The 26653-nt window shown below is 41.2% G+C and overlaps 2 protein-coding genes across 2 annotated transcripts; one reads left to right on the top strand and one right to left on the bottom strand.

Annotated features, from left to right (window-relative positions):
- Window positions 1-1336: 1336 nt before the first annotated feature.
- ANKRA2 (ankyrin repeat family A member 2) lies at window positions 1337-13828 on the bottom strand (the record flags this gene model as incomplete). Its single annotated transcript, XM_082013130.1, has 8 exons — window positions 1337-1392; window positions 2410-2490; window positions 2582-2648; window positions 3018-3143; window positions 3339-3436; window positions 7011-7076; window positions 11322-11480; window positions 13528-13828. 8 exons carry the CDS (start codon window positions 13826-13828, stop codon window positions 1337-1339), a joined length of 954 nt encoding a protein of 317 aa, XP_081869256.1.
- Window positions 13829-15146: 1318 nt separating this feature from the next.
- On the top strand, window positions 15147-24759 carry UTP15 (UTP15 small subunit processome component; the record flags this gene model as incomplete). The annotated part of the gene is made up of 12 exons (XM_082012994.1): window positions 15147-15236; window positions 15781-15873; window positions 15958-16142; window positions 17214-17392; window positions 18217-18342; window positions 18975-19110; window positions 20253-20337; window positions 22649-22798; window positions 22991-23092; window positions 23296-23429; window positions 23941-23999; window positions 24536-24759. 12 exons carry the CDS (start codon window positions 15147-15149, stop codon window positions 24757-24759), a joined length of 1563 nt encoding a protein of 520 aa, XP_081869120.1.
- Between the last annotated feature and the right edge of the window lie 1894 nt (window positions 24760-26653).

The raw sequence follows: 26653 nt of genomic DNA, 5'->3' as shown, positions 1-26653 counted from the left end.
CAGTGTGCCCTAGCAGTCAAAAGGCTCGACCATGTCCTGGCGTGCATCGAGCACAGCACAGGTCAAGGGAGGTGAGTACTATGTGCAGGTTTGGGAGCCTCAATATGACACATCAAACTATTAGAGAGTGTCCAGACAAGAGTGACCAAGATGGTGAAAGGTCTCAGGGCAAGACTTAGGATAAGCAGCTGAGGTCACTTGGTTTGCTCAGCTTGGAGAAGAGAAGGCTGAGGGGTGACCTCATTGTGGCCTACAACTTCCTCAAGGGGGGCAGTGGAGGGGGAGGTGCTGATCTCCTCTCTCTGGTGACCAATGATAGGATATGAAGAAATGGAATGAAGGTGCATCATGGCAGGGTTCAGAATGGGCATTAGGAAAAGGTTCTTCTCTGTAAGGGTGGCTAGAACAGTCTCCCCAGGGAAGTGGTCACAGCAACAAGCCTGTCAGAGTTCAAGGAGTATCTGGATGATGCTCTTCATCACATCGTTTAGTTTTAGGTAGCCCTGGGAGGAGCAGGGAGTTGGACTCGATGGTCATTATGGGTCCCTTCCAACTTGAGATATTCTATGATCCAAAGTACCATACTTCAGCTGAAGAAGGCTGGAATGCAGTAGGCTCTGGCTTCTCTTGCCCTACAGCTGATGTCTGCTTTCAGCCACTGCAGGAAGGATATTTAGGAGCTAGGAATTCTGCACTTGCAGTTAGGCTTTCTTAGTCCAGAAAAATTTCTACCTAGGACACTCTGGCCTAGTTGTTTCAGGACTACAATAGGAAGGCAGAGGCAGGTGGAAAGAAATCAGGCAGGTGCTACCAACATCAAAATCCTTCAATTTATTACCAACTTGTTAAAAATCAGGCAAAGGCAAAAGCTGACACAGTAATACGAACTGGGGATCTTGAAAACAATCACACGTGGTGCACAGTTTGGTGTTATTAACAGTAGAGACATCTATCTTCTATGGTGATATATCTCAGTATCTAGACAAATTTCTTTGTACGACTGTGTATCAATGATGTAATCAAGTAGGACACTTGGCACAGTGCCACCCACTGCACTCTGTAAACGTTTAGATAGTCAATTTGTTTTATTTACAAAGTTCTTCATGCACGAAAACTGACTTCTTAAATTATATCAAATGTATTTAAGAAAAGTATGACATCGCATATTTCTATGAACAACAATGAAAGAAGAGGAAGCATATCAAAAAGCTGAACTAAAAACAGCAAGTAAACTGACATAGAGTTACAAAACAACAAACCCTGGCCACTGATTACACGGCTAAAAAGCAGTTCAAATCTCCAAGCCAAGAACTGACACCTGCAGAAGAGCCAACCATTATTCCTTTATATTTTGAAGTAGCCTTAATAAATGAGACTCAATAACCTGTTGAACTAAAGCAGACAAAAAAATCAGGTTAGTCACTGTTTAATTTTTTTTCCTCATCTTTAGGGTTGTACTGTTTTTTCCTGGCAGATGCCAGCTTGCCCTGTACAATCATTTAATAAAAAACAGACAGGAATAAATTCACTCTGAGAAGAGAGTTTGCATCCCTTTAGGAAAAAAAAAGCCCCATATAATGCAAAACCAATACGCTCAGTAAGGCAAATGATGATTTTTGGAGGTGATGCTCTGTTCTGTGGTTTGAATAGGCAGATAGCATACAGAAGGAAATTTCTAAGCCTATAAATGGAAAGTGGGCAAAATCGGTTATTAGAAGCTACTTCCATGTAATGTTTTGAGAGTGAACTCTTGAAGTAGTCCTATACCTAGACATCTGTGAAGTTACTGCCCCCCCAATAAGCACAAGGCTCTGCTTGGAGAAGCTACATGTGTAGTGCTGGGCTTATTTCTGGATTGAGTTCTTTTCTGTAACGGCAGACATTTCACAGCTTTCAAAATGAAGGCAGCATGAGGGAAAAACAATGAAGAGTCCCTTCTTTGCCTCTGTTTTCCAGAACCATGTAAGGTAGCCTAATTCACTGATCCTGGCACTATTACTGTCTGCCTCCAACTACAGCTAGAGCTAGTCTGACAGGGGAAGAAGGTTTTGTAAAGTACATCACATCATGCCAGGCTGAGGGGTTCAGGAGGGCTACAGGCCTCTTATCATTGTCCAGGGCCCCACATACTCCTTTGTACAGGGTCGAAGAGCAGCTCAGCTCCCCTCGTCTGGATCATGGCTGCATCAGCCCTATGCACCATTATTTGTGTGACATTTTCCTACTAGGTACCTGGCTTTCTGAGACGGAAGCTCCTACCCATTTTGGTCTGGGACATTTAGGTGTATTAAGACTTCTAGGTCAGGGATCTTCTTACAGCTGCTAAACCTCTTCTAGGCCATTACAGCAGCTACATAAACAAGGAACAGTAAAAGTAAAAATCGAAGAATTTACATTTGCAATACTTACCACTCCGATAGCCCAACGCTACAGCTAAATCCATGGAATTATAGCCAGCATCTGTTTCAATAGTTGGATCAGCACCACTTTCTATGTAAAATAGGAAAAGAAACTTGTATTTCTGACAATGAGAACTGATAGTACATTATTACTGATAATTCAGTTTGGACAGTCTGCTTACCAAGGAGAATTTTTACACATTTCACATGGTTCCCATGTACTGCGTATAGCAGAGGTGTGCCACCATTCTGCAAAAGCAGGGAAAAGCCTTAGACACTTAATGATTGAGCAGTCTGCAACTACAATTCCTTAACACACCAGTATACTTCTATGTATCAGTAAGAGACTTCACAGGTGTTATAAAAATTAGGTTCTGTATTCATTCTTCACAACTTCATCTTTTTTGTCTACTGTTTAGACTGTAAGCTCACCCTTCTACAAGGACTCAGCATTAGTCTCATTTTCTACTAGTAGGGCCAACTTCTCCTGTCCTATGGAAGTTTTGAAACTCTCAGATATTTCAGAAGTAGAAAAATTTTCAAACTCAAGCCAGTGCTGTGCCCTTCTAAAAGTTCTGACCAAAGTACTATCTGACATAAATTCAGCTAGAGTCTTACCCAGTCATACTCATTGACGTCAACTCCACAGTCGAGCAGCATTTTGACAATATCTGTGTATCCTTTACTGCAAGCCAGTGAGAGGGCACTTTCTCGCCCTTTCCCCAAAATCTGAGGATCTGCACCCTGACATAATAATAACAACAACAACAACAACAATAATAAATCAAATTAACCATGCTTTTTTAAAATGTGAGGTTTTACACATAACTTTAAGAACTTCAACTTTTAAGTGTATAGCAGCATCGACAAGCTCAGGAAAGCAAACTGAACTAAAAAGTAAGTAAAGAAATTTAAAATGAAGTGTGTTTTTTTCCTTACATTCTGGAGGAGAAATTCCACTACTGCTATCTGCCCATGAGCTGCAGCCCACATCAGAGGGGTAAATCCTTCTTCATCCTTATGATTGATTACATTTTCTGTTTAAAGAAAAATATGCAAATTAGTAATCCCTTTCAGTAATGCACTGTATGAGCTGGTGAAATATTGACATATCCATGGTGAATGGACTGAGGTACCAGTGTGTCCTACAAGTCATTCTCATCTTAACTTTAAAAACAAAATTCTGTCCCAATGGTAGTGCAAATATCTTTGTCAACGAAAGAAAAACACACCCAAATGACCAAAGTAAAATTTAAGATTTGAGTTTATTTTTTTTTAAGCTCTATAGATCAAGCTCTGTTTTTACTCAGAAATGTTATGAGTTGTCTGTAATCTGGGCTTTATCTTTGGAAAGAAGAGAAGGGCTGCTTGAAAAATAGAGGTACACTCTGTATTATACTGTTGAAAGTGTTTTTTTCAATAGAGAGAGACACACAATCTTGCAAAAAATTAGCTTGTAAAGCAATATAGATAGTATAGCTCCATTCCCCCAAAAGTTTATGTAATCCACAGGGTATTTTGTGGAAACAATTAAGGTCTACTTCTAGTGCTGCTGGAAGAAGGAAAAAGAACTTTTTTCGTAATTGGCTGACTGAAATAGTTGAGTTGGAATTTTTTTAGTATCTAACTACTTTAAAAAATCCCATGCTTATCACAGCACCATAATATGCATTTTTAACTGTTACTGACACTCCAGAATCAATTTGCTTTCCCTGTACATGGCTCATTACAAAATATATAGACTTGGTGACTCATTACCTGCTTTCCAGTAAACATTTCAGCAAAGATGCATTGAAAGCATGGCTGATTAGCAATAATACAATAAGAATATACTATTAACAGCCTTCAGTTCAATATGTTACGTAGAGTTGAAATTTTGTTTACGTATTATGGACACACAAATGTCACACTGAAGACTATCACACAACTCAGAATAAGCAGCACTATTATTTTGCAGGTGTGAGCCATGGCTTAAATTACCAACATATAGCTCTGTATGTTCATTGGTTAAATAGAATTGGAAAGCCACCATTCATAGAAATGTGTTTTAAATTACAAAGATAATTAAAAGAACAAAACTTTTCTGATAGAAACTAACGAATTCTCCCTCCTCATTTCCATGGGTTACCTACATAGCTGGGGAGAAGGGGGAGGAATGGATTTACCTATCCTGGTTTCAGCTGGGTTGAAGTTAATTTTCTTCATAGAAGCTAGTATGAGCTTATGTTTTGGATTTGGGATGCAAATAATGTTCATAACATACTGATGTTTTCAGTTGCTGTTAAGCAGCCAAGGACCATTCAGCTTCTCATGCTGGCCTGCCAGCGAGAGGGCTGGGGGTGCACGGGGAGCTGGGAGGGGGCACAGGCAGGACAGCTGACCCAGACTGGCCAAAGGGATATTCCACGCCATATGATGTCATGCTCAGCATATAAATCTGGGGGAAGAAGAAGGAAAAGGGGGACGCTTGGAGTTACGGCATCTGTCTTCCCAAGTAACGGTTATGCGTGGTGGAGCCCTGCTTTCCTGGAAATGGCTGAATATCTGCCTGCCCATGGGAAGTGGTGAGTGAATCCCTTGTTTTGCTTTGGTAGCATGCGTGGCTTTTGCTTTGCCTATTAAACTGCCTTTATCTCAACCCATGAGCTTTCTCACTTTTACCATTCCAGTTCTCTCCCCCATCTCACCACGGGGGATTGAGCAAGCAGCTGCGTGGTGCTTAGATGCTGGCTGGGGTTAAACCATGACAATTCTTTTTGGTGCTCAATGTGAGGCTCAAAGGGTTTGAGGCAAGAAGAGATTTGCTTGTAAATGTGCTACTGGAATTTATAAGCTGTTATTGCTGTTTAGCTATTAATTGGCAGGCTCCTGCGCTTGCCATGGGTCTTGCTTGCCTTACTGTATTAGAGTCTAGTGCTCGTTAGTGGCTGCTTTTTGCTTTTCACTGCTTGCTGTGCTGCTGTAGTGTTTCCTTTGTATGTGCCTGGGAACATTCTGGTAGCAGCAATGGCAATGGGCCTGGGCTGGCAGATGGCCAGGGCATCGCTGCTGTTTCTGTGCTGCTGTATTGGACAGGCTTGAGTCCAGTGTGAACTTGTGTCGAAGGGACTGTGATGTGTGGGTGAGTTCATGTGGGAGCAGGATATCCCAAAGTGTCTGTGGCTGTGAATAAACCTGTGCCAGAGCAGGTGCATCTCAAAGCGTCTGTGCCCACAATTATGTCTGTGCTGCAGCAGCTAGGTCTCTGAAGGGACTGTGGCCCAACAATAAGTCCACACTTCAGAAAGTACACCTTGAAGTGACTGTGGCTGTGGATAAGTCTGTGCTGCAGCAGGTATACACCTTGAAGCATCAGTAGCTGTGCATGAGGTCATGCTGGAGCACCTCAAAGCATGTGGCCATGGATAAGCCAATGGCAGAGCAGGAACTCCTTGTTGCTCCTCCCTAGGCTAGGAGCAAGGGGAGCAGTTCACTGCAATGTTAAACTCTTTAACCTGGTCCAAAGGTGCCAGGGGTGGAGACTGTAATGGAAATACCTTTAAATTGTTGTAACCTGGGATTTGAGTTGCATGTTATAGGAATTGCTATAGCAGGAACCACCCGAACAACTGGAGGACAAACTTTACACGAAGCAGTGCGAGTGCAGCAGTGACCTGCCCTGAGCTGGCTTTGGAGCCCAGTAATTCCACGCAACACACCACCTCTCCCGTTCCGAATGATCACCTTAACAGATGGAGCCCAAAGTCATGGACTAAGTGAACTCAACGGAGATTTTGTGGACATTTTAAAGACATTTTACAGGGGTGGTCCATAGACTAAGGGAATGATATTTGTCCTGGTTTCAGCTGGGATAGAGTTAATTTTCTTCATAGAAGCTAGTATGAGGCTATGTTTTGGATTTGGGATGCAAATAATGTTGGTAATGTGTAAAATAACAGTCAAGGACTACAAAGAAGGCTAGGAGTGCACAGGAAGCTGGGCAGGGACACAGCTGGGACAGCTGACCCATGCTGGCCAAAGGGATATTCCCTACCATATGATGTCATGCTCAGTATATAAAGCTGGGGCAAGAAGGAAGGGCGGGGGGGGGACATTCAGAGTTATGGCGTTTCATCTTCCCAAGTGACTGTTAAGCGTGATGGAGCCCTGCTTTCCTGCAGGTGGCTGAACACCTGCCTCCCCATGGGAAGCAGTGAATGAATTCCTTGTTTTGTTTTGCTTGCGTGCGTGGCTTTTGCTTTACCTAATAAACTGTCTTTATCTCAACCCACAAGTTTTCTCACTCTTGCCCTTCCAGTTCTTTCCCACGTCCCACTGGGGGGCAATGAGTGAGCAGCTGTGTGGTGCTTAGTTGCTGGCTGGGGTTAAACCATGACAAACTCCTCTTCACACTAATGTTTAATTTAAAATTGAAATCATAGCAATGAGTGCATAAAAGATTGATGTGAAACAATAGCCCATATCCGCAAAGAACAGATACTTCAAATATCCTTCAATTTATACCAGAACTGAGGATTTTTCTAAATACAGCTTTAGGGAAAAAGTCAAGCACAACAGGGTATAAATGCCCGAAGGAAAAAAAGGAGGGCATTTAACCTCCCTCTGTCTCACCTTGTTCAATACGTGTGGCCAGATACAACATTTCTCCCTGAGCAGCCAGCTGATGAACTGATAAAGCTGCAAAAAGGGAAGCACAAGCGTATGTTACACACACCAGTTTTCCTTCTGCTCTGTTTGGAGCTGGATATAACATGTCCATAGGCCTGAGCAGTACAGAATTTGGATTTGACAAATGGCATCTAAGACATCACATGCCATCAGGAGACTTGTCATGCTGCTCAGTAAAGCCTGTAGCATGACTCTCACTCACTGCAATGTGGAATACATCATATATTACAAAAGTATACACAACATGACATCAACAGGGGAAGAAAAAGATTGTGGGTTTTTTAATTTTTATTTTTAATAAAAAATACGCAGCATTAAAAACCTAATAATTCTTAAGAGATTATGAAGAAAAAAACCTCTGATCCCACAGTAAACTCTGCACAGGCACATGGTTTTGATGATTACAACTTGGGAAAGGTCTGAAAGGTGCTCAGGAGGGAATACATAACACATTATCCACACTATATAATAAAATTAGCTAATGATTATGTAATATGTACATGTTCACTGTCCTCCTTCTAGTCACTACATGAAAGTTTGATTTTTTTTTCAGAAAAAAAATATTTTTTTTTGCATATTTTGTTCAAAGGCCTATGTTGCAGCTCCAGATTAATTTTTCCCATGCAAGCAGCTTTTTAATTCTAGACACTCCAGCCAGTAAGTCAGTTTCATCGGGGGCTCAACTTAAAGGCCTCTATGCAAACACATATAGCATGGGGAATAACTAAGAGGAGTTAGAGATGTGTGCACACCTGCAGGGCTATGGTATTATTGGCATCAAGGAGACATGGTGGGATGGCTGCTATGACTGGAGCATTGGAATGGAAGGATACAGGCTCTTTAGGAAGGACAGGCAGGGGAGATGAGGAGGGGGCATTGCACTCTATGTCAATGACCAGCTGGAGTGCATGAAGCTCTGCCTGGGGATAAGGAGCTGATCCAGAGCTTGTGGGTCAGGATTAAAGCAGGGGTCAGGAACAGGTGACATTATAGTGGAGCCTGTTACAGGCCATCTGACCAGGAAGACTGAGCCAATGAGGCCCTCTAAAGACAGACAGCAGCAGCCCACGATCATAAGCCCTGGTCCCCATGGGGGATGTCCTGGTTTCAGCCAGGGTAGAGTTAATTTTCTTCATAGAAGCTAGCGTGAGGCTATGTTTTGGATTTGGGATGAGAAAATGTTGATAAGGTGCTGATGTTTTGAGTTGTTGCTAAGTAGTCAAGGACAGTCCAGCTTCTCGTGCTGGCCTGCAGCGAGCAGGCTGGGGGTGCACGGGAAGCTGGGAGGGGACATAGCTGGGACAGCTGACCCAGGCTGGCCAAAGAGATATTCCATACCATATAACGTCATGCTCAGTATATAAAGCTGGGACAAAGAAGAAGGAAGGGGTGGAGGGACGTTCGGAGTTATGGCGTCTGTCTTCCCAAGAAACCATTACGCGTGACGGAGCCCTGCTTCCCTGGAGATGGCTGAACACCTGCCTGCCCATGGGGAGTGGTGAACAAATTCCTTGTTTTGCTTTGCTTGCGTGCGTGGCTTTTGCTTTACTTATTAAACTGTCTTTATCTCAAACCATGAGTTTCCTCACTTTTACTCTTCCGATTCTCTCCCCCGTGCCACCATGGGGGAGTGAGCGAGCGGCTGCGTGGTGCTTAGTTGCTGGCTGGGGCTAAACCACGACAGGGGACTTCAACCACCCTGATATCTGCTGGAGGAATAGCACACCAGGGCATAAGCATAAGGTTCCTGGAATGTGTTGATAACTTCCCTCTCCAAGTGGTAGAGGACAGGTGCTATGGTGGCCTTGTTCTCACCAACAAAGAGGGGCTCGTTGGGAATGTGAAGCTCAAGGGCAGCCTTCCCTACAGTAACCATGAAATGGTGGAGTTCAAGATAGAATTCTATCAAGCCCTGATAGAATTAAATCAGACCAGGGACGTCAAGGGCAAGAAGAAAAGCTTCTACAGCTACATCAGTGATAAAAGGAAGACTAGGGAAAATGTGGGCCTTCTCCAGAAGGAAACAGGAAACACAGTTACCCAGGTTATGGAGAAGGCTGAGGTACTCAACGACATTTTTGCCTCAGTCTTCACTGGCAAATGCTCAAGCCACACCTCCCAAGTAGCAGAAGGCAAAGGCAGGGACTAGGAGAATGAAAAACCACCCACTGCAGGAGAAGATGAGGTTCAAGACCATCTAAGGAACCTGAAGGTGCACAAGTCCATGGGACCTGATGATCTGTGGGTCCTGAGGGAGCTGGTGGATGAAGTTGCTAAGCCACTATCCATCATACTTGAGAAGTCATAGCCGTCCAGTGAAGTCCACACTGACTGGAAAAAGGGAAATATAACCCCCATTTTTAAAAAGGGAAAAAAGGAAGACCCGGGCATCTACAGGCCAGTCAGTCTCACCTCTGTGCCTGGCCAGATCATGGAGCAGATCGTCCTCGAAACTATACTTAAGGCACACGGAAACTAAGGAGGTGACTGGTGACAGCCAACATGGCTTCACTAAGGGCAAGCTGTGCCTGACAAATTTGGTAGCCTTCTACGACAGGGTTACAGCTTTGGTAGGTAAAGGAAGAGCAACTGACGTCATCAACCTGGACTTAATAAAGCATTTGACACTGTCTCACATGACATCCTTATGTCTAAATTGGACAGACATGGATTTGACAGGTGGACCACTCAGTGGATAAGGAATTGGCTGGATGGTCGCACTCCAAGAATTGTGGTCAATGGCTTGGCATCCAAGTGGAGAGCAGTAACAGGTGGTGTTCCTCAGGGGTGGGTATTGGGACCGGTGCTGTTTAACATCTTTGTCAATGACATGGACAGTGGGATTTAGTGCACCCTCAGCAAGTCTGCCAACACCACCAAGCTGTGTGGTGTGGTATGGTCAACATGCTGGAGGGAAGGGATGCCCATCCAGAGGGACCTTGACAGGCTTGAGAGGTGGGCCCGTGTGAACCTTACAAAGTTCAACAAGACCAAGTGCAAGGTCCTGCACATGGGTTGGGGCAATCCCAAGCACAATACAGGCTGGGGGATGAAGGGATTGAGAGCAACCCTAAGAAGGGCTTGGGGGTACTGGTTGATGAGACGCTCAACATGACCTGGCAACGCGTGCTTGCAGCCCAGAAAGCCAACTCTGTCCTGGGCTGCACCAAAAGCAGCATGGCCAGCAGGTTGAGGGAGGTGATTTTGCCTCTCTACTCTGCTCTGGTGAGACCCTACCTGGAGTCCTGCGTCCAGCTCTGGAGCCCTCAGCACAGGAAAGACATAGACATGTTGGATAGGGTCCAAAGGAGGACCACCAAAATGATAAGAGGGCTGGAACACCTATAAAGACAGGCTGAGAGAGTTGGGGTTGTTCAGCCTGGGGAAAAGGCGGCTCCGGGGAAACCTTACTGCAGCTTTCCAGTACTTCAAGGGGGAGTATAAGAAAGATGGGGACAGCCTGTAGTGATAGGACAAGGGGTAATGGCTTTAAACTGAATGAGGGTAAATTTAGATCAGATTTAAAAAAGAAATTCTTCACTATGAGGCTGGTGAAACACTGACACAGGTTGCCCAGAGAAGTTGTGGATGCCCCATCTCTGGAAAAGTGTTCAGGGCCAGGTGGGATGGGGCTCTGAGCAACCTGGTTTAATGGAAGGTGTCCCTGCCCATGGCAAGGGGATTGGGACTAGAGGATCTTTAAGGTCTCTTCCAACCCAAACCATTCTATGATTCTATGACTTATAATTTATAGAGGAAAAAAATTATAGATTAAGTAAATTAAAGAGATTTAGTTTATAAAGAAAATGCTTGAGAATTAAGAATAAGATAACCCCAAACTTTCAAGATCTGTTACAATAATGACATTTGCAGTAGTCTGTAGCACTTACCAATCATCTAATTTTAATAAATTTTACAAGATGCAGAAGTTCTGAAAACAAGTATCTGAAGCACATTAACGCTCAGAAAGGATCAGAAAAATAATTATATTTTTTAAATCAAGAATTGGATCTTTTCTGGAAAATACGGTTCAGTCATTAATTCAATGCAGCAGGTGGGTTACTATTTTATGGTTGGAACCACGTGAAATTACACCTGGTTACAAGTGTAATCAGTTACAAGACTATCTCAATGTTTTCTTCCTATATTAAAATGTTCATTACAACACCAAAGAAAAAGATCAGAAAAATTTGTTAAGCATCTAGCATACAGTTCCCAAAATAATTATTAACAGTAAGGCAGAAGTATACTTACAGTTTACAAGCAGAGGTGTTGTAGAGACTTCATTTCCTCTGTGTTTGTTAGTTAGGGTAGTTGATTGTTTTATTGGTGAGAAATGCTTAGTAGTTGATGGAGTATAAACGTGTCTTACTTGGATACCAGGGGAAGGAGAAGTGTGGATGTTGCATTCAGCTACGTTGAACAGAGAAAAACAGACAGGATTTTAGAACTAGTAAGAGCATTAAAAGGAAGCCAGAGATTCTAAGTCAAACTAGAAAGCACCAGTATCACAAGATCTTTAAAAACTGTGTTACATAAGCTTTGTGACGTGCTTTTTCCACTGTGTATTATGACAATTGAATAAAGGACTGTTTATAATTTCTGGCGTAACACAATGTTGCTACCCCACAGGTTCAGTATGGCATAATGTCACTCAGAGACAAGTTGGTGTCTAAATGAGGTAAGCCTTCGTCCAGATTTTCAACACGCCTGGCATGGATTTATCAGGTAGGATGGCTCCACTTAGCCTGTCATACCCTTACTAACACTCTCCAGTGCAGTAACATGATGCAGCTCTGGTCAGCCATGTAGTCAGGTCATCCCTTTACCCACTCTCTAACGAGTCCGATACATGAGTAGAGATGACTTTCACCAATTTTCTTTACATGGACTTTTTGCCACTCCTGTTGGATAAAAGTGTAACTGCATTATGAATGCCTTATGAATTGCCTTATCCAGCAGGAAGAGAGATATTCCACACTAACTTACATAAAATGCAACAGCAAGTCACCACTTGGCATTCAAAAAGTCACTCAGTGCTGCTGTGTTAATTTGTACTAACTCTTCTAGCTTTCTATTAGAATCTAACAGCACTTTATTACAAAATAATTATGTTACCTTGGCTTCTAATTCTCAGCAGTAAGTTTTGAGAAGTAGCTGAGAAGCCAAATACTTTTTAAGAAGCTGACTAAATACTGGGAAAACATAATGAAGGATTAAACTCCATTATTGGCTAAATTGATTTGACATCAGTGTGCACTAATAATTAATAACCGGAAGCTAATTAGCATGCACACTGAAATCATACCATAGAGAACTTCATGAACATAAACTTGGGAAATTGGGAGAGAGAACCAATTAAAAGTAGAGGGTAACAGGATGAACATGAAATTATATTTTGTTTGCCAATCAAATAGCTACAGCTGATGTGACCGAATTATTTTTGACCTGCGGTCCCTGGATCCGCAGGACTACTTCTAAGGGGTTCATAAATGTTACCTAAGAAAAACAACCCTATCACTGATGGGTCTGAATTTGCCGTTCAGGTCTGCAGCTCCACTAGTAAGCACTTAGGGCCTGCAAATCAAAAAAGTTGGAAAATTACAATGGCTGAACTGCAGCCAAACAATACAAATCAGAGAAATAATCAAAATCCGCAACAGGTCTGTGTTTGTATTTGTTATAGGAAATGGGTCAAATTCAACCTCATGAAAACATACATTAGTAACATTCTGAAATACTACAGCCAGCACTGGAAACCACAATTGTTACAGGGAAATAGACAGAAGTCCTAATTCTGCTGTCCATCAATACGCTCAGCCATGAAAACGCATCGATCAGTTCTGATGAAGCTGCCCAGCAATGGCTGGAGATTAGCTGCAGGGATCCAGAATTGCAGCAACATTTGCTTTCAAGTAGTGTGAAGCTGAATTGGCGAGCCAAGCACTACAACAGCTACAGTCTTTGTACAGCCATATTGATAAAACAAAGTCAGCCGCATGACCTATGTTGCTTTGTCATTGTACTAGTGAAAAGATAAAATCTGCTGCAGAAAGCTACTGAAGTTTAAATGATCATATAGTGTCTTCACCTTCAGTAGTGTTCTGAAAAGAAAGACACACACATTCAACAATGTGCAGCATGTTGTAGGACACGCTGCACAAATGAAGTAAGCTTGTCTTCATAGTCAGCATCAATTCATATAGAATTACACTAGAGACTTTTGCGGCACTACTTTGTCAGTTAAAAAAAAATTAAAATGTGATGAAAGAAAAATCTTGGGGGCAATTAATTTTAAATTAATAATCCATTAAGCATATAATAAAAATGTTAGGGGAACAATTCTTAGAAAACTATTAATGATTAACACACATATAAGGCTGAGCCCTTTTTAAAAAAACCCAACAGCTTAACAGAATGACACACTCCACACATAACAATCTGCACCATAAAATTCAACCTTTAAATAAGACAGATGCCACTTCAAGGTCAGAGTTAACTTGGTCTTGAATATTTTTACTGTCCTCCTCATTCAAAGATTTCACAAATCGTGAGCAGACATTCATATCAAATCTATTGGGCAAAATGAATTTCATTCCCATGGCGACACTCTGAGCTGGGCCTTCCTCTGTGCTAGAGTCAAGCTGATGCTCCACTTTAATGTCCGGCATGGGCGGAAGGCTGTAGCTAGTGGGACATTCTTCTACAATTAACTGGGCTCCAGCATCTAAGTTTGTTGAAGATGCCATGGCCTCAGTCATGTAAAAGTTCTATGCAAAATGCTTCTTCATAATTTCTATTGCAGAGGAGTTCTGGCCAACCAAGCTGTATATGAAGAGATCCAGATGTCTGAACAACCTGCAGCTGAAGACATGTGACATGGATTAACAACATGCTGCTGAATAATGCCTGAGAATACACCAAACTTGTTTTTATTTAAGCTTATGACATTTGGTTTTGACAGTCAAAACCTTGGTGAAATGTCAATCTTACTGCTGCCACAGGCTATTGACTAAATGCTCCACTTAAATTTTATCACATGCTTATTTAAGCCAAATTCTGTAAAGAAGCCAGGAGGAGTTTTGTCTAAGTGACATTCCAGAATATTAGTCTGGTTGCAATACAAAAGCCACCACAACCAACCACATTTATATCAAGACAGGAACAAGCTACAAGGAAAGGATGACTGCATTGCCCAAAAACATTAGACTTGAAGGAAAAGTTAAAGTGACTGTGTGTCATAGAATCATAGAATAGTTTGGGTTGGAAGGGACCTTTAAAGGTCATCTAGCCCACCCCCCCTGCAATGAGCAGGGTCATCTTCAGCCAGATCAGTTTGCTCATGTCCCTTTATGACTCCAAGCCCTTTTATTAACCTGAGTGAAATAAATGGCTTCTACCGTACGCGTAGAAAAACGATAAATCCCCTTGTAGACTGACGACAGCAAAACACTCCAGAATACCCGTGGCTTTTTGGCAGCACCGCGGGAAGCCTAACAACAGGCCGGGCTCCGCAGCAGCGCCTGGCAGGCGGAGTGGCCCCGGGCACTCCCTGGCGCCCTCCAGGCCCGCACTGCAGGCCGCCGGCTCCGCGACGGAAAGCCCGAAGGCAAGGAGCAGCAGCAACCCCCCCACGGGCGCTGCGGAGCATCCACCGCCCGGGAACCCCTCCAACATGAGCAGCCCGCGGCTGCGCTCCCAGCAGCCCCACCTCACCTCGGCACCACTGTTCAGTCCGCTGACGGGGAGAGGGAAGTGACGCCTTTCCGTCCCGTCAGCGACAGAACGGAAGTGACGCTCCATCGCCGCCATGGCGATTGGCTAGGGAGCGTCGCTCCCTGATGAGGTACGCCCACGTGTGCGCGTTGCCTCTCCTCGAGGTAGGCGTGGGGCTCGCCATAACGGCGGCGGGGCGCAGCGTGGCCTTGGGGCGGCGCGGATCGGTCCGGCCCTTTGGAGAGCCCCCCGCCTAGTCGGGCACGCCGGCGGCAGCGCGGCGTGGCGGCGGCGGCCGCCGCTGCGTGAGGAGGCGCTGCGCAAGCCTTCGCCGGGCCTGGCGGCCCCTGCTCCCGCTCGGCCATGGCCACGTACAAGCCGGTGGTGGTTCAGACGTTCCCCAAGCTCGGGGAGAGGGTCACGCAGGACACGGTGTACTGGCGGGGCTACAAGGTAGGAGGCAGCCCGCTGCGGCGCGGGGGCTGGGTGCAGCGGGCCGGCCCGAGTGAGTCGGTGGCTGGCGCGGGGTCTGCGCGCTGGTCCGTGCGTTTTCTAGTCACTCTTGCAGCTTTCGTTTAGAAGCGGTTTTTTAATATTGCCCTAAAACTTATTAAGTGGCTTTCCAGGAAATTAGGCTGACTTGTGCCCCACATCGGCCCAACAGACGTAGTTATTGTCCTAGAAATTTTTTTTGTTGTTTTTACCACTTTCTTGCGAGTAATTAAAATATTTTTGAATTTGCATGAGTGAATAGGGTTGGTTTTTCCTCAAAATACATAATTTATGGGTCAGCTGTAATGTGTGAACTGGAAAAAATTTGGAAGAGCAGAAGTAGCCTGGCAGAAGAGAAACTCAGTAGGATGGTATTTAGAGAATAACTTGGCTCTAAATGGGATTTTGGGCTCACTGTGGGAAGGATAGGTTTTATTTTGCTTTTGTTTTAATTTTTTACGGTGTGCTTATGCACATTTAATGATCTTTATTGCAACTGTTTTAGACACCTGTTCAGATAAAGGAATTTGGTGCAGTAAATAAAATTGACTTCTCCCCGGTTCCTCCATATAACTATGCTGTCACAGCTTCCTCAAGGGTAAGTGGCTTTTCTGAGGTTTTTATGCTCTTGTCCTTCAGTTGGTATCATATGAGCAAACTTAATGTCTTCTTATTTTGATAGATCCACATTTATGGTCGTTACTCTCAAGAACCAGTCAAAACATTTTCTCGCTTCAAAGATGCTGCTTATTGTGCCACATACAGAGATGATGGCAATCTGCTTGTTGCTGGCAGCGAGGAAGGTAGCATTCGCCTCTTTGACATTAATGGAAAAGCACCGCTGAGACAATTTGATGGTCATACTAAGTAAGACAGGGTTGTTTTTTTCTTTGTGTGCATAAGCTTATTCGGTGTATTTACATATGTCTGCTTTGCATGTTGCTGAAAATTTAATACTAATCTATGTTGCTTGCAACTGTCCCACATAGATTTTTACTGAAAAGTAGATTTTAAAATTTAATTCAGAATTGGAGTGTCTTCTTAAAAAAGTCTTAGGTATGAATTGAGTACATGGAAGGATAAATATATTTTCCAATGCAGTTAGGTGTCCATTAACACGTTGTGTAGACATAGTCTTGTAACTACGTGGTGCTGGTAAGCATGTTTCATTTGGTGATGGCAGGAGAAGAGTTCTAAAAAGTGGCTAAAAAAAAAACCAAACCAGTGAAGAAATATGCCAGGAAGACCAGGGATCCCTTAAAGAAACAAAACACAGAAAGTGCATGATGGTGGGGTGGGGTTGGGGAAGGAGTTAGAAGAGGAGTTCTGACGTACCAGTGAGGAGAAGACTATGGTAATGCTTAGATTAGACAGATTTCTGTGCTATGCAAGACTAATGCGTATTTTATCTATCTAGAACAACAGCAACATATGCCCTTTCACAGGAAAGCACACAGGCAGATCTTGAAAATGTTTCTGTTTGAGGTCTGTAGTTGTAGGTTGGGTATTACCTTATATCCTAACCACTAGGTTAGCAGCTGTAATAAGATTAGGGTGTCTGTGTTTTCTGTCAAAGGTATTCTCTGTTGGGATGTTACGATGATAATAGTAGTAATTAAATAGTGATTTTAAAGGACAAGAAGAGTGTCCAACCCAGTCATACATAAAACTCACTATTATAAAGTTTTTCTAAAGGACAGTGCTAGTACACAGACCTCGAAGTAAGTAACAAATGCAGCTTTTGAATGAGCTTTCTGGCTGAAAGTATAAAAACCAAAGTGTGTTTAACCTCTAAAGTGAGGGTTTGTTAACTTCCAGCAATAAATACTTTGCACTTTTAAGTTAGAGAGAATACGTTAATAAGCTCTTCATACAGATTAACCATTCTAGAAACAAGTATATATTTTAACTTTGGATATTGTGGACTTTGGTTTCTAGAGCTGTTCATGTAGTGGGCTTCCTGTCTGATAAATACCGAGTATTTTCTGGTGGTGATGATTATTCATCCAGTCTGTGGGATATTCCAAGTGCTACAGAAATCATCTCATACAATGAACATGCTGACTATGTGAGATGTGGCTGTGCAAGTAAAGTGAATGCAGATGTCTTTATAACAGGTTTGACTTTCTTTTTTATGTATGCTTCTTTTGGATTGAATTGAAGAAAAAAGCAGAAAGGTAGTTTTTGATACAGTAGGATCTTGTTTATTGTATTTTAAACATGGAGTATCTGTCTTCCTACTCAGTGTCTACTTTGTTTCCTTTTTGCTTGCTTCTTAAGCTTGACACTGATGTTTGTAGGGAAACTCTGAGCGAGCTGATTTTTAACGTCTTTTTGCTTTAACCTGTTAGGGTTAACAGGACGGTTTTGACTGGCCTTTGAAAGCTGTAAGAAAATCCTGTGAACATATCCTTTAGCTGGGATTGACTGAAATGTTTTATCAGCTTTCCGGAGGACCCTAGTTCCATTGTAGTTTGTACAGCCCAAAACTGGCAGACTCAAAAATGAAAGGTTGTGTGAGGAGTTATTTGAAACCAGTTGCTTTTGGTTTTCCTAGCAGTAGCTTTCTATTCTGTGGTAAATTGCCATGAAAAAAATAGTATTCCTTACTTCAGGAGGCACAAGAGAGAAGGTTTTCCTAGTTTGCCTGATATTTACCATCCATTAATCAAGTTTTTTGTATATAAATAAAATTAAGACTTAAATTACTTTTGAGGCCTGACATGTTGGCTACAATTGGAAGACTTATGTTACCTGAAGGCTGTAAGTTAACCAAGGTAAAGCACAAGGTGTTCTGAGTGTATGATTTAATCTCTGTTTGGCAGGAGCTCCTTTAGATTGTAGGATGTGGCTGTGTGGTTTCCACCCCCACCCTCCCCCCACCCCTCCTCCGAAATAATTGAAATGATGAAACTGAAGCTATTTATGGTGTTGTTCGCAGGTTCCTATGATCACACTGTGAAACTATTTGATGCACGAACCAAAAGTAGTGTCATGACAATAGAACATGGCCAGCCTGTGGAGAGTGTGCTTCTGTTCCCTTCTGGTGGGCTTCTAGTATCTGCAGGTACTTCAATAAAATCAAATTTCTTTTCTGTGGCACTAATTTGAGAAATACTTCAGCTGCTTTTTTTTTGTGTGGTGTTTTCATTTTGTAACGAAGTGGTAAGTGGCCTAACAGATGGATTTCTCAAAGACCTTCTTTAGGAATCTGTGTTGATCTGGAGGGTGAAGGTGGGGGTCTTTTTGATTTGATTTTCATGTAGTTGGTCCAAAAAAGAGGAGACACTTTTAATCACAAGATACAAACTTTAGTTAGCCTGGTGCTAAAGTGAAGGAATGAACATGCTTAAGAAGTTTTGGAAAGATGGGGATATATCTGTCTGTTAATGACAAGGTTTTTTAGTATCTTCTTGCCATTGCATCAGAAGTCCTGTAACCCAGTGGTATCTAGAGTATTTTTGGTAAGGAGCATGTTGAATCATTCAGCTGTGCCTGCGGAATAGGCAGGCTGCAGAATAAGCAGCTCTAAAAAAGAGCAGGCTGGTAGTGTCCTGTCCCAGGAGATGGTTGTAACGGATGGGGGCAGTGAGTAGGTACAGAAAACTGTTACAAAGGAGGCGATGTATGACTCCGAAAACTTCTTCAGAGAAGCGTAAATGTATACGTATGTTAAACTTGTGTGCTTCCTTCTTACAGGAGGTCGATATGTCAAAGTTTGGGATGTACTGAAAGGTGGACAATTACTAGTTTCACTTAAAAATCACCATAAAACTGTAACTTGCTTATGCCTGAACAGCTCTGGAGAAAGGTTATTGTCAGGATCCTTGGACAGGTTAGTATATTTTGTGGTTTTGTTGTGATATAAATTCTTTAGGACTTTTTTCCTTTGAAAGTTATTATACGTCAGTGTGAATCTCTGCATGTTTTTTGGGGCTTAAACACTTTTAACTGTTACAGATGTAACTTATTGGAAAACATGTCTTGGGGACAAGGTACATACTGTGATATACATTAACCTTTTCCTTCTCTTAGCCTGAATGTCAGTAAGGGCTGCGTGTGCCATTTGGGAATGCAAGTGGGAAACTTCTGAATAAGCATTAATTTTTCTGAATCTCTAAAGTGACCTTTGCAGTCTCTGTAAAGTAACTATTCTTAACTTCAATACAGTTTAAATAACTGACAAGTGTATTATCATTCACCTTTAAATAGCCTGGTTTTTGTGTCTCTGCTGTTGCTTTTTGTACACAGTGTGCACCGGGGAAATATTTCCTCCTTGCTTGCTTGCTTGTTTGTTTGTTTGGGTTGAGTTGCTGAGTATCGGTACTAAATCTATTGCCTCTGAGACATTGGAAGTATGAAGTGGTCTGAAATGACAGTGGTCTGTTCCCTCCCTCCCTCCCTCCTGTACTTCCTAGGCTTCCTCCAACTTTATGATTGCAAAGCATAAACTGAAGGATTACGCTAGCTGTGCAGCTATTTGTCATTCAGTGCTCACAAAACTAAAGTTCATACTTGTTGTAAGATAATGTTCTGTTTTTCCGTTTGTTAATGATTTGTTTGAAGGTAAGAAATATTTAAACAGAAGCAGGATACAGGAGTATCTACTTTCAGAAATGGTCAATAGATCTTACATTTAAAATTTAAGAAGAAATTAGAAGAAATGCTGTCTTAGTGCTTCCTAATAAGCATTGCAGAAGTCAGATATTCACCATATCTACCTTCAATTTCTTCTTCTGTTCTTGCCCCATTTTCATCTTTTTTGGGTAAGGATAGTCCTTTTGTGTATCTTTTAACAGAATCCTTCTGTTGCAGGAGAGGTAATAACCAAGAAGCTCAGTGGTAGTCTGAAAAATGCTTCGTATAAATACTCCGTTTCCTTAAATGATCTTTAGAAGGTGGGAGTGATGAAATTCCTGTAAAGTGTCTACAATAGGGCATTAGTAACAAGGTTTTAATCATTACTTTTCCATATAGGCATGTGAAGATTTACAGTACTACTTCCTACAAAGTAGTCCACAGCTTTAACTATGCAACATCCATCCTCAGTCTTGCATTGTCGGTAAGTACATTGGAAATCTTTCTAGGCAAGGTAATTACTGACATCTTTTAAGTCACTGAAGTAATAAATTTTTGCTTTCATTGCTACTGGGTGTTTCAGAGGAATGCTTTACATGCAAAGTAGGATGACTGAATGCATTCCTCCTGAGTAAAAAATGTTTTAAGAAGTTTTAAACATAATACATTTGGATACCAGATGTTACCTGATTAATCTGTACAAAATTGTGTATTTATCAAGGACCGTATATATCGTAGGGAAAGTATTCAGTTTAGAAGGGAAGTCCTTTGACTTCAAGAAGATTGTACTCATCTCTTGCCTTTCAGAAACCCTATGAGTCCTCTTGTGTGGCAGTGATAAAAGAAAAAAAAATGTAGTTCGTTTGTTGAGAAATATAGACTAGGGTGAACTTGTCTTAAAAATTGTTGGTGTCAGGTTGGTCTGAGGAAGAAAAGGGGAGAGGGCATGAGGTATGAGCATAAACAAACTTGTCTGCCAAGGCATGTGTCGTTTTGTCTTGGAAACGGAAAACAAAGACTCATTTCACTGAAACTTTTGACTTCCAATGGGTAAGTAACGTGCTGGCCAGAAGTTTGGAGGCTAGTGCCACTTTTTAAATGCTGTCCTCATGTAGTCACACTCTTATGTAGCCTCTGGAGGACATGTAAAAGGGACTGTGAGGGATCTTTGCTGCTTTACTATTGTCCTGCTCTTCTGGAACCTAGGGGAAGATGTGTGTGGAGGGGTGTCTTCCTTTCTTCATTTCCTACCTTGTTCCCTAAGGAGCTAGAACTAAATGAATTTTGAATTATTTTGCTTGAAGTGATGAGTACAGAAACAAAAAAACCCCATACTCTTTAAGCCTCTACAGCAGCTGCAAAATACCTGCAATACCTGTAGTTTTGCATAACTAGAGCTGTGTATGTATCTTTTGAAACAGTCTTTTGTTTCCTGTTGATTAAAACCCTCAACTTTTAAATGGTTATGTGAGAACATAAGACTGGGTCTACTGGGACAAACCAAAGGCTGGTCTAATTCCAGACACAGCTTCCAACTATAGCCATAGGTTGGTGCATATGGAAAACTAAAACCAGGGTGAGTGTGTCTGATAAGTTTCCTGATACTCTCCCAAACTCTAAACTCATTTTCAGATGAGAGATTAGCATCAGAGTGTAGTTCCTGTGTGATTCAAAGGATTTCTTTTACGTAAACCTGCTCAGTCTTTCCTTGAGCTTGGACAAACTTTTAACCTTTACTCCTTTACTGGGTTCCTTGACAAGGCGTTCCACATTTCTGCTGCTTGTGTGTGGAATTGTCTCCTTTTGTTCCATTTGAACCTTCATTAGCTTCATTTGATGCCCCTAAACAAGACATTGATCAGCTGATCTCCATCGATACTGGTCATAATTCTGTAAGCTTTTATCATATCCCTCCTCAGTATCTTTTTTTCCTATGCTGAAGAGTTCTGTCTTAAATCAGACCAATCTTTAATTCTCCTTGGGGTTTTTTGATTCCTTTATTCTGAATCTGCTACTGTTTTTTTGAGAATGACTCACATAGGATTTAAGATGTGGGTAAACAATGGATTTATTCAGTGGCATAATGACTTTATAGTTTCAATTTCTTCCGTAGTAATTCCTAACACTTTTTATTTGTTTTTATTTTTCTTATCAGCAGTTGAGCATTCAGCTGATGTTTACTGTTTTTATAGAATTATCTGTTAATAGTAACAGGTCATAACTCACTATTTTATATGTGAAGTCAGTGCTTTTCCCCAGTGCATCATTTAAAATTTTAACCTTTAGCATCAAATACATGCAATCTTTGTTATGTAGGTGAAATTTATACTAGTGACTGGTATTTTGAACAACTTTCACTTGTTTCTCAAAATCCTGCTGTTCCATGATAGCTTTCTCGTAGCTGGTATTCATATCTGCTGTATGGCATGTAATAGCCAAAGGCAGTTGTACGCCACTAAAAAAAAAAAAACAAACCTGTCATAGATTATACTTACAGAAGGATGTTAATGCATATTTGAGCTTGGTTCACTAGTCAGGCTGTAATCCCTCCAGGTATTTCTTACATGTTTATTGGATGGATAGTGGTGCTTATGATCATAATGTTGGAGCTGTCACTGTTTTGAACCAGGTATTTGACCATGGGACCTCACAGAGGTGCCTTCCAGCTTAATTTATTCTGCAGTACTGTGACTAGAGCCATATCATGAAGGATAAAAATTAAAAAATCTGCATGGTAAAGCATGCATCATCAAATAAAACACTAGGTTCCTAACTCTGTGATTTCTTCATTTTAGCCTGAAGATGAAACCATAGTTGTAGGCATGACCAATGGGGTACTAAATGTTAAACACAGAAAACCTGAAGAAAGGAAAGAAAAGTCTCAAAAGAAAAAACAACCAGCATATAGAACCTATGTGAAAGGAAGAACTTACATGCCAAAACAGGTATAGGGGGGTGAGAAAATGTATGCTGAAGCACTCTGCAAAAGGTCTTTTTTTTTTTTTTCCTTTTTTTTTTTTCTGGTGTGTGCTAAGTTGAAGAAAGGGGAGATACAAAGACACGTAAGCTTGTTCCTGGTAATATATCTGACCATTGTGTGGGTGTCTGCTTATTCTGAGCTCGTCTTTCAATTCTAGGAAGATTTCAGTGTCAGTAAACCTGTAAAACGTGTTTTGAGGAAATACGACAAGCTGCTCAAGAGCTTTCAGTCTTCCAAGGCCCTTGATGCAGTACTGGAGGTAAGGCATTGTTTTTTGTCTCATCATAGTTGTGTGCTGTGATCCGATCTGGATTTCTTCTGTATGTCAAACTAATTTTATTTCAGTGTGTAACTAGAAATGAATCAAACTTGTGTGGGTTCTGTTTTGGTTTTCCGGATATCAACCTGGTTTTGTGTGTAAAGATGTTGCTTTGGTACTAAACTCTTCTTACATATGTCCAGACACCTGTCAGGCTTCATACTCCTGAAGTTACGGTTGCAGTCATGCAGGAGCTACATCGCAGAGGAACACTGAGGAGTGCGCTTGCAGGCCGAGACGAGAAGCAAATTAATCTCCTTCTTACCTTTGTGGCAAGGTATTATTTTAACCTGAGTTCTTTCTGACTATTTTGAGACCTGTACTTCTTAATAGCTTTTGCCATAGCGTCTCAACAGATTGTGTGTGGAATACTGGTACCGTTGAAATCTCACATGCCTTCTGCTTTCTGATATCAGGGTCTGGGATTTCACTCATAGTACTGAACTAGTTTACCTGTTAGCACAAAGAAATTTTGCTGATAGTATAAGAGAGTATATTTTACTTCGTCAGCCATTTTATCCTTAGTCCCTTATTTTCTGTGTTCTCAATGGAATTTATGACTTCATTAACCTGAGGCTTTTGCTGGTCCTCTAACCCCCACTGCCTTCCTGAAAGGAGAAGGGTAAACACTGCATGTAGCTTTTTTGACTTGCATCTCTGACTGCTGTTCCGTGATGTCTCTTCATGAAGAAAAAGTTGTCTGTATGCCTGTATGAGAAAGCTGCTTGTTGATGGGAGGAATGCCGTTGGCAAAACCGGTAAGATTAGGATGTCTTCTAATTTTGCAGGCGTGTGATTGAACCTAGATTTACTGCTGTACTGGTGACTGTTGCAGATATGATCACTGGTAAGTACAACACTAAAAAATTCTCAAAAGCCATATAGGTAGTTTGGAAATAAGATAAAAAGTGCTACATTTTTAAGAAACCAAAACCTCATAAAAACTTACAAACTAACCTCTATGGATTAGTTTATAAGTATGAACTGAGCGTCAAGAGAACGATCCAAAAAAGTGCTATTGCCAGATACTTTGACCACAATCAGTATATGATTTGCACTAGCTGCAGGAAGCTCCTCATGGTCTCCAAGTATCTTTAATACTTCATGTTTCTATACTTATATAGTACAAGTGAATTCTGCTTCTCCAATGAGATAAAAATAGTATTTGAGGTAGTAAAAGTTTCTGGTTTTGTTAGTTTGACTTAATGTTACTGTGAGTACATACCAATAATTAATACTGTTTTCAGAACACCGCTGAAGTTGTCGTGTATGTCCACAATGTCAGACTTGTGTCAGACTCCTTAAATGCGCCTCTTAACTAGCTAATATAATTTTCACGTTTTTATAGATGTGTGGATTCTTAAGTGACTTTTTTCTTCACAGATATTTATCAGCCTGTGGTTGGGCAGTCAGCGATTGTTGATAAACAATTCTTGAAACTTCAGGCAGCCATAGGAAAAGAGATTGACTATCAAGAGGAGCTACTAGAAGTTTTGGGAATGATGGATACACTGTTTGCTACTTTTACTAAGAAAAGAGCTACTTATCTAGAAGAGAACAAAAGTAATGGTCTTACAGTGACCATTGAAACAAATATGAATAACTGACTGACAGCCATCACAACAAATTGTCACAAAAATAATGTGGACTTCAAATACATGATCTGTTCTTGTAACTTTTTAATAATAGTGACTTTCAAAATAAGCCCCTCTATGTTGAAGCTTTGTCTTCCAAACTGTTTTTGAATAGGCTGAATTACTGAGGACCGAGAAAGAAAGATGTTTTTAAGATTTTCCATGCAATATTTTTCAAACAATTGAATTTTAAAGTTTTATTCCAAAGTTATGTAGCTTCTTTTAAAGAGCGTTTTGTGCGTCACATACTAAGTCATTATTTGATTCAGAGAAACAGTCAACAATTTTCAATTTTTATTTACCAGAAAATAATTGAGGTTTGTCTAATTCTAATGTGTCATTGTCCTTATTTAAGGTTAATATCCCATTTCACATACTTGGCCATGGGAATAAAACCATGTGTGCATTTGATAAAACTTGACTACACTGTGTTTTCTCTGCTTGCTTCATCTCCATTTCAGACTTCCATGAATTCACAGGAAACAGCAAAATTACTTAAGAAAACAAGTGCATGTTATTTTTTGTTTTGCTTTGTTTAGTGCAATATAAGATGTGGTAATCTATATTGAAAAATCTGTTAGTTTCATTTTTTGAAGAGTGCAAATACATTTATGAATTATATTTCTCTAGAAAATAGATAATACTTATTTCTAAAGGGAAATTAATTCAAAGTAAATAAATGTAGTAAGTAAACTGCACACCACTGTGAAAACCCTCAGTTCAGTAAAAGAACACAATTTTTGTGTAATTCTATCACTTTCAATTTACAGATGCAATTTGAGTCTATGTTGTTACCCCAGTATTCCAATACATACTGGTAACGGTGTATTTTAACTTCCAAGCAGTGCTGGAGAAGGGTGGTGTACTTCAGAAAGATGGGTGTGCCAAAGGCTGTGTGCCCTACATCTGTAGGGCAGAACTTTGTACTTTACCTGTTCTCTGTGACTTGCATTTTCCTCCAGGCCTGGAATTTGAGATATAATATGAATTTCCTGCAAAAGGAATTTTCTCAGGTGTGGTGGTGAAAGGTGAGTATCAGTGGGAAATAACTTGAACAATTTTGCAAGTTCTACCTAAAATCTTAACAATCTTTGACTGAAAAGTGTGGAGTAGTATCTGGTCTGCCCTTAAATTAACTATGTGAGCAACATACATTCCTGGCTATGGTGATCTGCTGGTTTTGAAGGCTTAGGATTATAATAGGTAATAATAAGGAGCATGTTCATCCAAACTTTAAACTTCTTTCCTGCTTACTTTACTATTTTTATTCTATTTCTGCTAATAGACCTGAACTGTCTTTTGTCTTTTAGGAAATGTGTGCTACTTTTAACTGTGTGACTTAATCAGACAGTATCCCTTAGGAGACTTCACACAAAATGAGTTTTCTCCTGGAGCCTCCTTATTCCATGACCTTTCAGCAGTGCTTGGAGTTGAAGGTGGACATTTCTCCTGGCAGCCTAGTGGCTTGAAAACCACTAACCTTGACATCAAACATATTCTTTGTTCTTACTGACAATATTAATGTCTAAAGTATGTATCCATTGTAGTACCTTGAAGTTGGATGTGTGGCTAGCAGAATCATAGGAAGAAGTTAGATTGAAATAGATTTTAATCGTAACAGTTTGATCTAAATTGGAGAGGTATGAATTTGATGGATAGGCTGTTAGGTGGATGAGGAATTCGTTGGATGGTCACAGCCAGAGGGTAGTGGTCAGTGGCTAGTGATCTGCAGGTGGAGACAAGTGGTGTCCCTCAGGGGTCCGTCTTGGGACCAGCACTGTGTTAATATTTTCATCAATGACATAGACAGTTGGATCAAATGCACCCTCAGCAAGTTTGCAGATGACACCAAGCGGAGTGGTACAGT

This window comes from Phaethon aethereus (genome assembly GCF_964289735.1).
Source record: "Phaethon aethereus genome assembly, chromosome: Z".
Classification (NCBI taxonomy): domain Eukaryota; kingdom Metazoa; phylum Chordata; class Aves; order Phaethontiformes; family Phaethontidae; genus Phaethon; species Phaethon aethereus.
This window is presented reverse-complemented; position numbering and strand designations above follow the sequence as displayed.